General features: G+C 43.3%; 1 protein-coding gene across 1 annotated transcript in view; it reads left to right on the forward strand.

The window, feature by feature from the left end:
* AP3D1 (adaptor related protein complex 3 subunit delta 1) overlaps positions 1–14,091 on the forward strand; it is a 41,898-nt gene that overhangs the window by 1,469 nt on the left and 26,338 nt on the right. The window contains 3 exon segments of the mRNA XM_079328529.1: positions 11,702–11,797; positions 12,562–12,642; positions 13,173–13,253. Coding sequence (XP_079184655.1) covers positions 11,702–11,797; positions 12,562–12,642; positions 13,173–13,253 — 258 coding nt within the window.

The raw sequence follows: 14,091 nt of genomic DNA on the forward strand, positions 1-14,091 counted from the left end.
GGTGATCTGTATTCTCATGGAACCCCCCCCAATGTGTTGTGCTGCTTTTAGTAAATCTGCTTTATTCCTTTGTGCATAGGACAGAAAGTGTTTCCATCAGCTGTCAAACCCCTGAGGATCTCCCTGGTGAAAGTCCAAGCCTTTGTGGCAGCAGCTCTTTGAGAAGAATTGAATGCTCTTTCCAAAATAATTTTGTGACAAGCAGCTTCATAAAGAGAATTGCAAGCCACACTGATCTTGTTCTCAGTCTGTAACAAGAAATGGTTAAAATGTATTGGCTTTGGTGCCCTTTGGAGTTAGGAGAAAACACTCCTTGGACAATTTTGTAGGGCTCTGTGTACTTGTAGAAGCTGTTACTCAGGTATGTGCACACTCTGGGATTCTGTGAGGTCAAAGCAATATGCAACAGCTGGGCTGCAGCATGGTGGGATTTTAAACTCCTCAGTTTGGAGTATTGATGGTGAGATTTTGAAACAGATAACTATAGGGATAGTTCCTTTTTAGATCCTCATGAGCACATCAAAAATTAAAACCCAAACCAGGATGTGTTCAGTTGATTAAGACATTGTAAAACCTGTGTGTTTGGGAAACATTTTTCTTAATTCCAGAGAGTGGCTGCAAACAGTGCAGGACTGTGCCTTTTCCTGGCTCATCTGGAGAGAGCTGTAAATCTGCTGTTGAGCTTTTGGGTGTGGATTCAGTGCTTCCCAGGCTGTGGCCAGGGCCATTGGCTAATTCGATGTTACAAAATCAGAATGCTCTTTTAGAGGAAGTAGCTGCAGAAAATCTTCCTCTTTTCCCTACAGTGCTTCCATTGTCCATTGTATCTCTTAAATGTTGCTCTAGTGCTGTAGTTCAACCAACATTTGTGTGTCTCAAGATAAGTGTCTAAGACAGACACTCTGTCCTGTTCAGAAAAGCAAATTTGTTTAAAAAAGTGTATTTTAGTGGGGAGGATATTTGTCTTGGCTCAACAGGAGTTTCTCCAGGAAGAGTTGTCTCTGGAAAGGAGCTACTGTGGCTGTTAAATAGCAATGATATGAAGAGAAATGAAGGCAAGATTGTTGTTTTGACTTTTGATTTACTTGTGCTTTTTGTAGGAGATTAGTTTATTTACCTTGGGATTTGTGTTTTGGAATTTAATCACTTGGAAAAATCTGCCATCACTTATTCCCTCATCTCTCTGGGCAGTCTCTCCTGGTAGAGCTGAGATGGAAAGGTTTATTCTTTTCCATTTCTCAGATACCACATGAGCATATTTGGGATTTCACAGCCCATTGAGGCTGTACCAGTGCTTGGCACCCCAGTCCACAGTGGGTTTCTCAGAACAGTTCTTTGTTCTTGCTTGATGTGTTTGTGTTCTTCTTGTGTTCCTGTGACCCTAAACCTCACACCCCAAGGTGTGTCCTGAAGTCAGAGGAGGCCACTTCTCTATTGATGAGGTTTGTGTGCTCCTCTGCTTGGCCCTCGAGCTCACACCCTTTCTGCAGCATCTTAATTCCCTGTCAGAGACATTCCCGTTGTGTGACCCATTTATTTTGAGTTTAAAGCACTGAAACTGAAGGGATGGGCTTTTCTAGGAGTGTGAGGTAGGAGAGGAGGTGGTTAACAGAGTCACTGCTCTGTGCACACTCACTCTGCCCATTTGCAGTGCTCTGGGAGCACTGGAGCTGCACTGGAGCTGCACTGGAGCTGCACTGGAGCTGCACTGTGGTTAGCAGGGCATGCCCTGTGTGCAGGAGTGAGGTGCCACAGCAGCATTAGCTCCTTCCCAGCTCTGACACGTTGTGTTTGCTTTCCCACAGCTGCTTTGGTCCTGTGCTCTTCCCCAGCACCAGCTCAAAGCCAGACTTGATCTACTGTGTTTTCCTGACTTTTCACTTCCAATACCTCATTCTCTCCCTTTCATTTGGAAGAGGAATGTTTTTGCTAATGAAAGTGGTGTTTTTCAGCAGTTATTAGGTGGTTATGTGTGCCATGGAATAACTTCTCTCACTTTGTGCCTGCTGCTTCAGGATCTGTTCCACAGCATGCTCAGGAGATGCCTTGTACCATAGGCAGTTAAATATACTGGATTTTTGCCCAGATAGTCCAAACTGATAAATTATATCTGTTCTCCTAAGTGTGCAGTAAGGGACAGGATAATTCTTTTTGGCACTTGCAAAGTGTTTTTCATTCACAGTTAAAGGTTTTTCCCAACAAGGAGGTTCCTGTCAGATGCTCATGTGAGATGATTCTTTATAAAACTGAAATTATAAAGTAACAGAAACAGATATTAATGAGTGTGCTAAGGCTCATTCAGAGAGTAGCCCTCTGTTTCAGGTGTCTTTGATTTACTGTGGGACACTTAAAGAGAGAGAAGGGATTAAAACAAGTCCTGTACAAAATATCTGTGCACTTCTCTTTATAATTTGAGAAGATTGTTCCCTTCTTTTCTCAGACACTGCTGTGTGTGCCAGGATTGCACCTTTGTGGTTTTAGTAATTGATACTTTCAGCAAAAGTCATATTGAAAAATTCACATTTTCCTTTCTGTGGTGTAGGGTGATAAGTATCTCTTAGCTGGTTTATACTTAAACTGTTTTGGAAGAGTAAAAGGAGGAATCAGTGCTGCTGATTGGGGGAAAAATTAACTTCAGTTACTAATATAATGCTAAATGGGAGGAGCATTGTGTGTTGTGCTGTGAAATATGTTTTATTGTTAACCTGGGCTTTCCAACCTGGCAGTGGCTTCTTTCTGCTTACTGAGAGTTACCTGAGGACAGGGTACTTTTATTGTTAGAAAATCTTTTTCCCCTTAAATGAAGGGCTGCTGTGTTCCTCTGCTGATTCCCAGCTTTTTCTGTGACACATTTTGAGACAAAACGATGATATGAGGAGTTTGGAGGAATCTTGTCACATCACAAAACTCTTGTCCTCAGCCAGGCTGAAGGTCTTCTCATGCTGTGGCTTCTGACAGCCTGGCCTCTTCTAGTGCAGGATTGGTGTTTGGTGGGAAAGATTTGGGATGGAACATAATCAGGGAATTTTGAGGAGCACTAAACAGCTTGTTGGTGCCTGGAAGAACAGACCAACTGCTGGGCAGGGCAGTTCATTGATGACAGACAGCTCTTTCAGGCACTGCTGCTCCATCAGTTACTGTGTGTCACATATGTGTTGAGATCTTTGAAGGCAGCTCATTATTCCACCCACTTCCAAGTGGATCTAGAGTTGCTATTGTTAATTCTTCAGCGTGTGTGAATCGCTGGAAAAGACAAAGTCAGAAATAGAAACAATACACAAAGAGGGTTGGGTAAGGACCTGACAGCACTTGATGAGAGCCCAGTCTGGGACTGGCCTGCAGGGTCCAGTGTGACAATGTCCTGTCTCACCTGCTGTGTCATGGACACAAAGAGCCTGGAGCATGGAACACCAGCCAAGATGTGGGCTTGTTCTCCTGTGATTACAGGCAGCAGCAGCTGAGGCTTTGCATTAGTGCTGCCTTTCATTAGCTTCTTGCTTTCTCCTTTATTAAATATTACTTAATTGACTGTGGCATAAGTGGGGATAATAGCTTTGTTCCCAGTCCTGATCATTTTATAGCTGTCTCTGCTGAGGGTTTGAAACACTCCAGACAGATCCACACTGGCACTTGTGGGAGTAAATATTGTGCCCAGGCAGGTCCAGGGGACAGGAAGAGCTGTCTGGTACCTAAGAAATGGAGTGACCAACCATCCACTGTACCTTTAGTGAGGCCAGGGGAAAAACAGCCAGAAAAATCAAAGTAAAATATGGATACAAATTACATTTCTGCACTGTGAATTGCTTTTTTGGTGCTTTTTGATGCAGATCTTTGTCCTGGTGCTGAGTGCTGAAAATGGGGTTTTTTGTGGTTTCTTGCCATCAGTGTGTATGAAAGTGACTGCAAATCTCTTCCTCTGCAGTGTGGGTTAGTGATTGCATTTGTGTACAAACAGCACCTTTAGGATTTTCCCTTGGGGGTGTTCCTGGGAGTGCATCCCATTCCTGGTGCCCTGGGAAGGGCAGCAATGCATGACAGGCACCAGAAAAAGAACCAAGTCATGGGAATGGTTACAGGGAAGCATTTATGTTCTTTGGGTTATTAAAAACTGCTGATCATTCATGCTGAGAAACTGAAATGCTTCATCATCTAAAGGGGAGTTTGCTAAAACCCAGGTGTCAGGAAGCAGAGGAATATTTGACTAGAGTAAAAGTTACAGAAAATAACATTGGTAGCGTTAGTAGCTCAGAAAGGTGATTGAGTGGGTTTTTTAAATAAGAAGCAGTGCTGGTTTTTGTATTAGCTGATTCTTTTTTTTTATTTCCATGATGACCTAGATGTAGAAACCTGACAACTTCTGCTGAGAAATTCCCATGCTGAAAGGTGTATAAATGGAGGGAGTCTGTGGGAATGTTGAAATTTTCTTCTGGTTGGCTCAGTCTTTATGGCAAAGCTGTATAAAATACATTGCCCCATGTGGATCAGTGTATTAATCAGCTTCAGCCTTGAGAGTGGATGTTTATTTAGTGTGAGTGGTGTGATTGTAAAGCAGGGAGGAGGTGAGCAAACTTACTTTAATTACACAAATATTTGTGCTGAATTTAAGAAGTCAGGAATGGCCATGGAACATCTTTTTTTTTTTTCATTGTCCTCCTTACCTTTCTTTAACTGCAAAGTGCTCACAGCTGTGCATGAATCAGTGTTAGAGCTCTGTAGTATTTTCAGTGTGACATTTTTATTTGGTATTAATACATCATTAAGCTTTTTTTTTCTTTCTCCCTGAGCTACTTCAGCAACAATCTCAGCAACAATAGCTACTTTAGTTCCTTAGGAGGAAGTGACTGTTTCCTATGGTTCCAAGAAAGCACATGCTTTAATGAAGCCTGCCTTTATCACAGCCTGAAACTGCAGGGATAGCTGTAACAAGCAACTTGGAAAATCTACTGTAAAAACACTTGCATAACTTTTTGCATAGTAATGTAAAAATAAAACTTTGGGTACATCTTGTATTTGCAAGGATGAGCACTTTTATCTGACACATCTCTCCAGGCTTAAAAGTTGTCTGCTCAGATATGGTTTAGGCAGCACAGACCCCTGAGGATTGTTTAATTGCTGTACAATTAAATTAACAAATACTGTGATCAGACTGGAGATGTGCTTCTATTAAGGGGCTGATCAGACTGGAGATAATTTAGGGACTTTTTTTGACCCTTGCTGCTGCTGCCTGCTTACTGATTTTCTGGTGTTTGGGGCTTGCTGATGGCCATTTCCCTGATTGCCCAGGTGCCAGCAGTGATCTTGGCCTTGCCCACCTGGGAGGGGGCCAGGATGGCTCATGTAGCTCCAGCTTCCTGCATCAGTGCCTTCTGTGGGCATTTCAGTGTGAAATCCTGAATTGTCTTTGGCTAAACCACCAAAGAAGAGCTGTCCATGAGATACCCCAGTGCTTGGAGTCATTTTGGACAAGCAGCTGCAACTCTACAGCTGTTTGCTTCCTGAAACCCAATCTTTGTGTTACAAACCTGTTCAGAAGATCCTGTGTGTTTTTCTGTGGTGCCTTGAGGGGCTGTAATGGTTGGTCTGGGGTTGGGTATCTGCCCTGAAACTGATGCACAGTTATGCACAATTGATGCATAGATAGCATTTCTCTGAATTTTTAGAATAAGGTTCAAAGGTTTTAATTGGCTTATGAGTCACTTTAGGATGGATGTGTGCGTGCATCATACCAGATTTCAGTTGGTGTGTGTAACTTCAGCAAACATTAACAGAAAAAACTGTAAACTGACTTTTTGCATTCCTTCCTTTGTGTTATTTGGCCAAGGAGTCTTGTGATCTCACTGTGCTTGTACCAGAAAGGGGGCAGTGGGTAATGCATCCTGTTTCTAATAAATAATACAGAAGTCTGCTGCAAACAAACCAGCAGAACCTCGTGCCTCTGCTGTTGTCACTCAGAACAGCACATTGGGCTGGGATCTTAAACCTCCCTCAGGATGAACCAGTAAATCCCTGGAAAGCTGGGCAGCAAGGACAAAGCTAAGGCATGTTAAAACATGTACAGCACTGCTGTTTATCAGCAGCTGAGTGAAAGAGAAGCTTGGCTTTATGGAAATGCCTTTCAGTTTCCTGAGCTCTCTGTTGCAGCTCTGCTGGACTCAGGCTGCTGCAAAGCCACCAAGATGAGCACTGTCCACTTCCCACTCACTGCTCATCCCTGCTCTGTGCTCAGCTGCTTTGCCATGGTTTTGTGAAGTTTCTTGTGAGGAGCAGGTGCCTTGGAATTCTTTCTATCCAGCCATGGAGTAGCCTTAATAAAAAATGCTGTTATTTATCTCAAATAGCTTTTTCTACAGTATTTAAATAATACAGTATTTTAATGGATATTAATGTGTATTATGTTGGTCTCTAATGCTGTGTCCAAGTCAGTAGAAAGCAGCACAGTTTGCTGTCTAATGCCCTTGTCTGTTAATTCAGTTGATTCATTCCATCCTGTCATGGTACACATGCAAACACTGGAGGTGTTCTCTGACTGCTTCATGGTGTTTGACAAGTGCTGCTTTGGGGGTTTGAGAGAAGCCTGGCCAGTGATAAATATTCCCTCCCAGCCTTCTTTTGGAGTCAGGAGCTGGCAGCTGGTCTGGGCTGTGCTGGGAGTAGGATCTGCTGCCTGAAGCACAAACAGAGCTGGAGGTTCCTTCTCCTCCACAAGGTGTCTTGTGCTGTGACTGCCTTTGGTGTTGAGCACGGAGATCATGTTACAAAGTTGCAGCACTGGGCATCTTCCTCTCATGTGAGACCATCATGTGCTTGTGCTCAGCCTGATCTCATGGAGTTCATCTCAGAGTCCTGCCAAAACCTGATAAATCAAATAGTGCTTAAAACAGAAGAAATGTTATATTTTGTGCTTCTTTATTTTGATGTCCTAAGTAAACATAACATTTCTGTTTTACCATGGTGTAATTTCAGATATAGCAGAAAATATCTTGCTCCTTGTGACATTCACTGTTAATAATTCTTTCCTTAAAACACTGTATTTAACCCTGGAAGCACAAAAGAAATAGGAACTAATGTTCACTGGCATTTTAGTTTTTCATCTGGATGGAAGCACTTGGATGTTGCAATGGCAGGTTTGAATCTCAGATCAAGTGCATTTGGTTTGCTGGGTTGTAACCCAAAGTGGTAGGAACATGAGTTTGGCTTCTCTTGGGTTTGGAAGGTGGTTTATGGCTGAGATGAAAATACAGCTTCCTAAAGACTACTGGGAATGAGTAGTTCACATGATTAAATTGAATGTAAAGGTTCTGCAGTGATCTCCATCCCAATCATTAGTGTGTTCCTGTCAGGTAATGAAAGAAAGTACAGCATGGAGAATCACATTTCTTAGGAATGTAATTGTTGTACAGATTAGTGATTTTTTTTTTTTTTTTAAACTTCTCATACTGCTTGAGGAAGGTCAGTCTTTCTGAACATCTCTGAAATTGTCAGCAAACCCCAAGGTCTGTCTTGGCTTGGAATAAAGCTTTAGTGTTTTTCAAAGTGAAGTCTAAAAATGTGGCTGGGAAATGAAAAATCTTATAAAATGACATTTTTGGCTTATTACCATGACCCACTCTTCCCTTCCACCTTCCATTTCAGAGGGACTATGTCTGATTCATGATGCCTTCTTTCTTATTTTAGCCACTCACATTCATTTGAATTCACATATTTTCTAGGTGAGATCTTGGGACTCTTGAGGAATTTGGGCTTGTTTTTTGAGAAACAACTTTTGTATTTAGTTAATGGATCTAAAATGTTGCAGCATCTCGTTGTGACATAACTTGGAGCAGTTGTGACTGTTGTCACAGCTTTGTTGAGAACTCTCTGCTCACATCTTCAGGCTGCATTTGGGTTTTAGCTTAAAATTAGTAAGGAATTAATAGCTAAGAAATATATTGATATTGTAATGAATACTAGGAGCATAAATGAACTCTTGGCACTGCTGACACCCCATCTTGAATGCTGGGGTCAGGTTTGGGCCCCTCATGATAAGACTTTGAGGGGCTGGAGAGTGTCCAGGGCAGGGAGTAGAGCACAAGTGTGGTGAGGAGGAGCTGAGGGAGCTGGGGAAGGGGCTGGAGTACCAGGAGGGGCTGGGGGAGCTGGGGAAGGGGCTGGAGTACCAGGAGGAGCTGGGGAAGGGGCTGGAGTACCAGGAGGGGCTGGGGGAGCTGGGGAAGGGGCTGGAGTACCAGGAGGGGCTGGGGGAGCTGGGGAAGAGCCTGGAGTACCAGGAGGGGCTGGGGGAGCTGGGGAAGGGGCTGGAGTACCAGGAGGGGCTGGGGAAGGGGCTCAGCCTGGAGAAAAGGAGGCTCAGGGACCCCTGTGGCTCTGCACAACTCCCTGACAGGAGGGGACAGTGGGGGGGTAGGGCTGTGCTCCAGGGGACAGGGACAGGACAGGAGGAAACGTCCTCCAGCTGTGCCAGGGGAGGTTTAGATTGGATATTGGGGAAATTGCTTCATGGAGAAGGTGGTCAGGCATTTCAAGGGGCTGCCCAGGGCAGTGGTGGAGTCACTATTCCTGGAAGTGTTCAAAAAGCCATGTGGATGTGGCATTTGGGGACATGTTTTAGTGATGAACATGGCAGTGCTGGATTAACAACTGTTGAACTTGTTGATCCTCGAGGGCTTTTCCAACCTTAATGATTCTGTGATTCATGGGACCTCAAAAGCATTTAAGGAGAAATGGATCTAGTTATATCCTGGGAAATATCTGCTTTTAATTACCACACTAGGAAATTCCTATATTAGAAGGGTTTATACAAAAACATAATCAGTGCTGGGCAAGATACCCAGATATTTTGCTGTATTAGTATATAAATGTGAGGGTTTTTTTTTTTCTTCCAAATACTTAGGCCTTGCTGAGTGGCTACAATTTTTTTTCTTTGCATCAGGTGGTTGTTCTCCTTTTTGCTGTCTGGTGTGACCCCCCTGAGCAGCTGCTGGGGGCTGTGGGTATGGCTCAGTGGGAAGTGCTTTGCTGCAGGTCAGCGTTCCCTGAGGCAGAGCCTCGCTGAGGATCCACTCCCACCTCCAGGTTCCCTCCCAGTCCTGTGGGTGTGAAATGTGGCAGCAGCTCCAGCTGGGTGTGGTGCTTGGCTTTCACATTTAGGAGGGAGATTGAATAGGTCAGTTTTCCTCATATTGCTCATTCACGGCAGTGCTGCTCCACAGGATTAACAAAAAGTTAATACCTTCTGATCCTGTAAAGCTTTCTATATATAGTGCCTGTCATTCCTTGGAGTGTTTTGGGATTTGAAGTACAGCTGTTTTGGAAAGGCTCCTTTCTGCTCTCTCTAATCCTGTTTTCTCAGTTGAAGATCTGAGTTCTGTAATGTGCTTTTCCAGAAGCTGGACTGACTGCTAGGCAGGGATTTATTTGCCTGTGAGGTGTTAGGGCTGGTCACTTTGGAGCCTGTGTTCAGCTGGCCTGGGCACTACTGAAATTCCCTGTACTCTGTTTTTTCCCCCCATCCTGCTCACACTGTGGGTTGTGTTCAACTCTGAGGAGGTTGCCAGGAAGCTTAAGCTAATGTTTGAATAGTTTGGGGATAGATGCAGTGGGAAATAAGTGAGGCTTTTGCTTATGGATGTAAAACAGGGAATCTGTGTATAAGTGTTCTACTGCCTGGAGAGCCATCACTGGCCTTGCTGCCCAGGATGTGGCAACAAGATACACACGTGAAGGATTCTGTGACACTGTTCCTGCATGCTCTTCTGTGGGCATAAAATATTCAAGTCCAAGTACAATATATTTGTGGATCAGTTGCATGTTGTGTAATTCACTCTTTCAGTATCTTTTAAAGTATTTATTTTCTACCATCAGGTTTTTTTAGTTTATAGTCCAGAGTTTAAACTTCCCATGTGAGTTGTCAGGACCTGAATCACTCTCAGGTGAAGGGTTTAGAATCCCTAATCTGTCTCTGGGTGAAGTCACATGGTCACTACATTAAGTGTTTGTGGGTGATGCCATCTTCAGTTTTGGCAGCTGTGATCCACTCACCTGTATCCAGGGGAGCAGAAGGGATCTGTGTATGGGAGAGGGTTGTTTGGTGTTTGCAGTGCCCTCCCTCAACATGACAATTCCCACTGTAAGAAGAGTTTCTGTCCCAAACAGAGGCATTTAGGAATATCTTAAATTCCTACAGGTTTATTTGTCTGCCAAACACCCCCAGCTCTGCCAGCCTGTCCCCAGAGCAGAGGGGCTCCAGCCCTTGCAGCATCTCCCTGGTTCCTCTGCACTGGCTGCAGCAGCTCCACGTCCTCCTGCTGCTGCTGCCCAGGGCTGGGGCAGCTCTGCAGGTGGGGTCTCACCTGAGCAGGCAGAGGGGCAGAATCCCCCCCTGCCCTGCTGCCCACGCTGGGGGCTCAGCCCAGCACAGGGGGGTTTCTGGGTCAGTGCCCATGGCTGGGGCAGCTTGAGCCTCTCACCCACCAACACCCCAAATCCTCCCCAGGGCTGCTCCCATCCATTTTTCACCCAATGTTTCTAGCAGCAAACTTTTGTGACTTGAATAGTGAATGTCACTCCAGGACATTTGTAAAAATACTAAAAAATGGTTGCATTAATACACAAAAATTAGTGTAAGGGGGAAAAAATGTTGTTTAAAGTCAGTAGACTTCTATGCTGAAAAATGATTTTGGAAGAAGGTGGTGGAATTCAGGCAGGGATTAGGTAATTGGGTTCTGACCTGGTTCCTCTGGCTTTTAGGAATGTGAAATACCCTGCTGCAAGCATGGCTTTGAAAGAGAGATTATTTCTTTGCATTTAAATTTTCATGATTCCTATAGCAGATGCCTTCAGTACTTAAATAATAATTAATTGTGGACTGGAAGAATCTTTGGCTGAGCAAGTTCTACTTATAAATTAAAATCTGTACAGATAATTTTAAATCACATGTTTGCCACATCCTTCCCACAAGCACAGATGTGATTGCTTGGAAAGACGTGAAGCACCAATATTTAAATGTAAACATTGTGACATTTGGCTTTTTGAATTGCTGAGAAATTCATACAAATAACTGTTATGTATCAAAATGTGGAAATGGCAAAAGGCCTCATGCAATTTGAAAACTAGAGAGGGTTTCCATGGCACTTTCCATGGCTGGAGGGACCTGTCCCATCCAAGCCTTGTCCCTTGAGGCACAGTGTTGTGGGTGCACACCCACAGTGTCATCACTGGCAGCATGTCCAAAAGTGGGGTAGCACAGCATGTTTTCATCACTCACCTTTCATTTGTGGGCTGCTGAGTGTGTTTGACAGTTCCTCCTTGCTGTGTCCTGAGTGGGAGTTCTCTGACGTCCCTCTGGGGGCAGCGAGCTTTCCTGCAATGGGGAACTCTGCTTTTGTTCAGACCTCTGCCTACTCTGTCTCCATTGAACAACTTCATGTTTGCAGGTTTTGAACCTGGAGCTTTGCAGTGAGTGGTGTAATTGTGAGGGAGAGGCAGAAGGGACAACAACCAAAGAAACATCTCGTACTTTTGGTTTTGTAACAGAGTTGTGGTGGGGTTTTTAAATAAGTAATTTTGTCAGAATTAAGCTCTTACTAAATAGCATGTGTGTGAGATTGGTGCTTGTAAATGGTGACTCCTGCTGTTTCTCCCCACCAACATGCTGGAAACTTGAGAAACTGGTAAAGCAGCTGAAATTGTTTGTTTTCCTCAGGCAAAATACATCTCGCAGTGCATCGATGAGATCAAGCAGGAGCTGAAACAGGACAACATCGCAGTGAAGGCAAACGCAGTCTGCAAACTGACCTATGTGAGTGCCCTGCTGGGGTCCCCTGCAGCTGCAGCTGGGCTTTGTTCTCTCCTGCTGCTCTCCCTGGGCTGCTCTGAGTGCAGGCTCTGGGGACAGCACTCCCCCAGCTCTGACGTCTGAGGCTGCACATTCCTGCTCTGTTTGGTACAATTGGATTTTATTGTGATGGCTCAGCAAGTGAATCGCATTTCAAACAAACAAGTTAAAAGAAATTGTTTTCAGCTGGATTGGTTCTTATGGCATAGTGACATCAGCACTTGAAACTGGGTTTGTTTCTCTTGCTCAGTGCTTTGTTGACAAGGAGAAGACAGAAATATTGGTCAAGAGTTCTTTTAGTGGTTCTGTTATGGTTTTTAATAAAAAAAACAGGAAAAAAAGCCTTCACACCAGTGCTTATATAACTGCATATCATAGAGTCACATTTGATTTGGATTTGAAGGGATCTTAAAGCTCATCCAGTGCACTCCTGCCATGGACAGGGACTCCTTTCACTATCCCAGGCTGCTCCAAGCCCTGTCCAGCCTGGCCTTGGACACTTCCAGGGATCCAGGGGCTCTGGGCACCCTGGAGCTAATGCAAGCTGTTTAAAACTTGTGATGTCTTTCACTTACTGTAAGTGGTGCAGTGTAACATTGCTCATAAACCTGTGATGTCTTCCAGTATCATTTTCAGACTCCTGTTACATCTTCAGTTTTGGGAGGTATCTTGACCTATTTTCTTGAGTCTCTTATTTCTAAAGTTTATCTTGGCTTCTTTGCTCACAGTTACAGATGCTGGGCTATGACATCAGTTGGGCTGCTTTCAACATTATTGAAGTTATGAGTGCTTCCAAGTTTACGTTCAAGGTGAGTTCTCTGCAAGTGCAGCTGTCCTGGCCAAGCTGTCAGATAACTTTTGTGAAAAGCCAGAAATTTTTATGTGAAGACACCTGAGATTCCTAGTACCAGACATCTTTTATTTTGTAGTAGTTTTATAATTTTTCTTGAAAGATTGGTTTCATGTTCTGTTGCAGACCTTTTTCACATAACAGGTTGGAATGTTACTTCCTAAGGAATGATTTCCAAATGGGGCTTTGTACCTGAAACTCAGGAGTCAGCACAGACAAAATTAATGTGGTAGACAAAATAGAGAAGGTGAAGGTGGTTTTATTATACCTAAGACAGATAAATTATCAGTAGAACATTACTTATCTGAATTTATCCTTTCTTAATATAAACCCCCTTTTCTAGAGAACCCTCTCATGCCTCTTCTGTTATACAAACCTACTTGTTCATCTTTTTAATAATTCTTATAAAGCCACCAGTTGTTTTCCACCTAAACATTGTCTAAAGTGACTTTAGAAACAAACCTTGTTTTCCTCCTTGCATTCTCCCAGCGCATTGGTTACCTGGCTGCCTCCCAGTGCTTTCATGAAGGGACTGATGTCATTATGTTGACAACTAATCAGATCAGAAAGGTAAATGTTCAGCTTTTCATTTTTTCTTGCATTCTTTCCCTCCTTGTAATTTTCACATCTGTACTGAGTATGTCTCCATTAGGAATATAGAGGTGTTTAAGTAGAATTTTTGATTTGAAGTTTCCTGTCATTCCACAAACTGAGGGATTAATGAAACACTCAGGGGCTGTGCACAGCTCTCCCTGTGCTGTCTCATACCAGCTCTGTTTGTTCAGCACAGAGAATGGTGACAGAAATAACTTTGCTGGTCTCTAGGCAGTGCTTATAAGAATGTAACAGGCAGGGAAAATGTCCCTATTCCTGAAGTAAAATGAGCAGTGGCTCAGGAGTGATGTGGCTCCACAACATTTCTACTTGTGAGGGGGTTTTTTTTGTCTGTTATTCCAGATCAAACTTTGACTTCTCTGGTAGAATTGGGTGTAAAAATGATGAAGAGTGTATGGAAAGTTTTGTTCTGTATCCATGTGTGTATTCATTTTCATAGAGCTTCATCACTTGGAGTTACTGGTTTGCACCATAGTTTTCCCATTCTTGAAATTAGATATTTTTTTTAAAGCTCTTAACTTTCATTTTTTAAGTATCACTGCTTTAAAACTTAATTGATCCAGTCAATTATGTGCCTACATTTTTGCCATCTGAGGAACTAAAATGTGTTTTCCTTGCTTGAAAAAGAGCAGTGGGATGCTACCAGTATCATCCCTAAAGAACTGTGATTTTCTCTTTATCTTTTGAACTATTCTGTGCTGAATGTGAATATCTATTGTCTTTATTATGGACACTTTATTTTACTGAATTTCAGTCATTTACTGGCTGCTTCCACTTTGTGCCCAAATTTTCA

Source organism: Erithacus rubecula (genome assembly GCF_903797595.1).
Source record: "Erithacus rubecula genome assembly, chromosome: 28".
NCBI classification, from domain to species: domain Eukaryota; kingdom Metazoa; phylum Chordata; class Aves; order Passeriformes; family Muscicapidae; genus Erithacus; species Erithacus rubecula.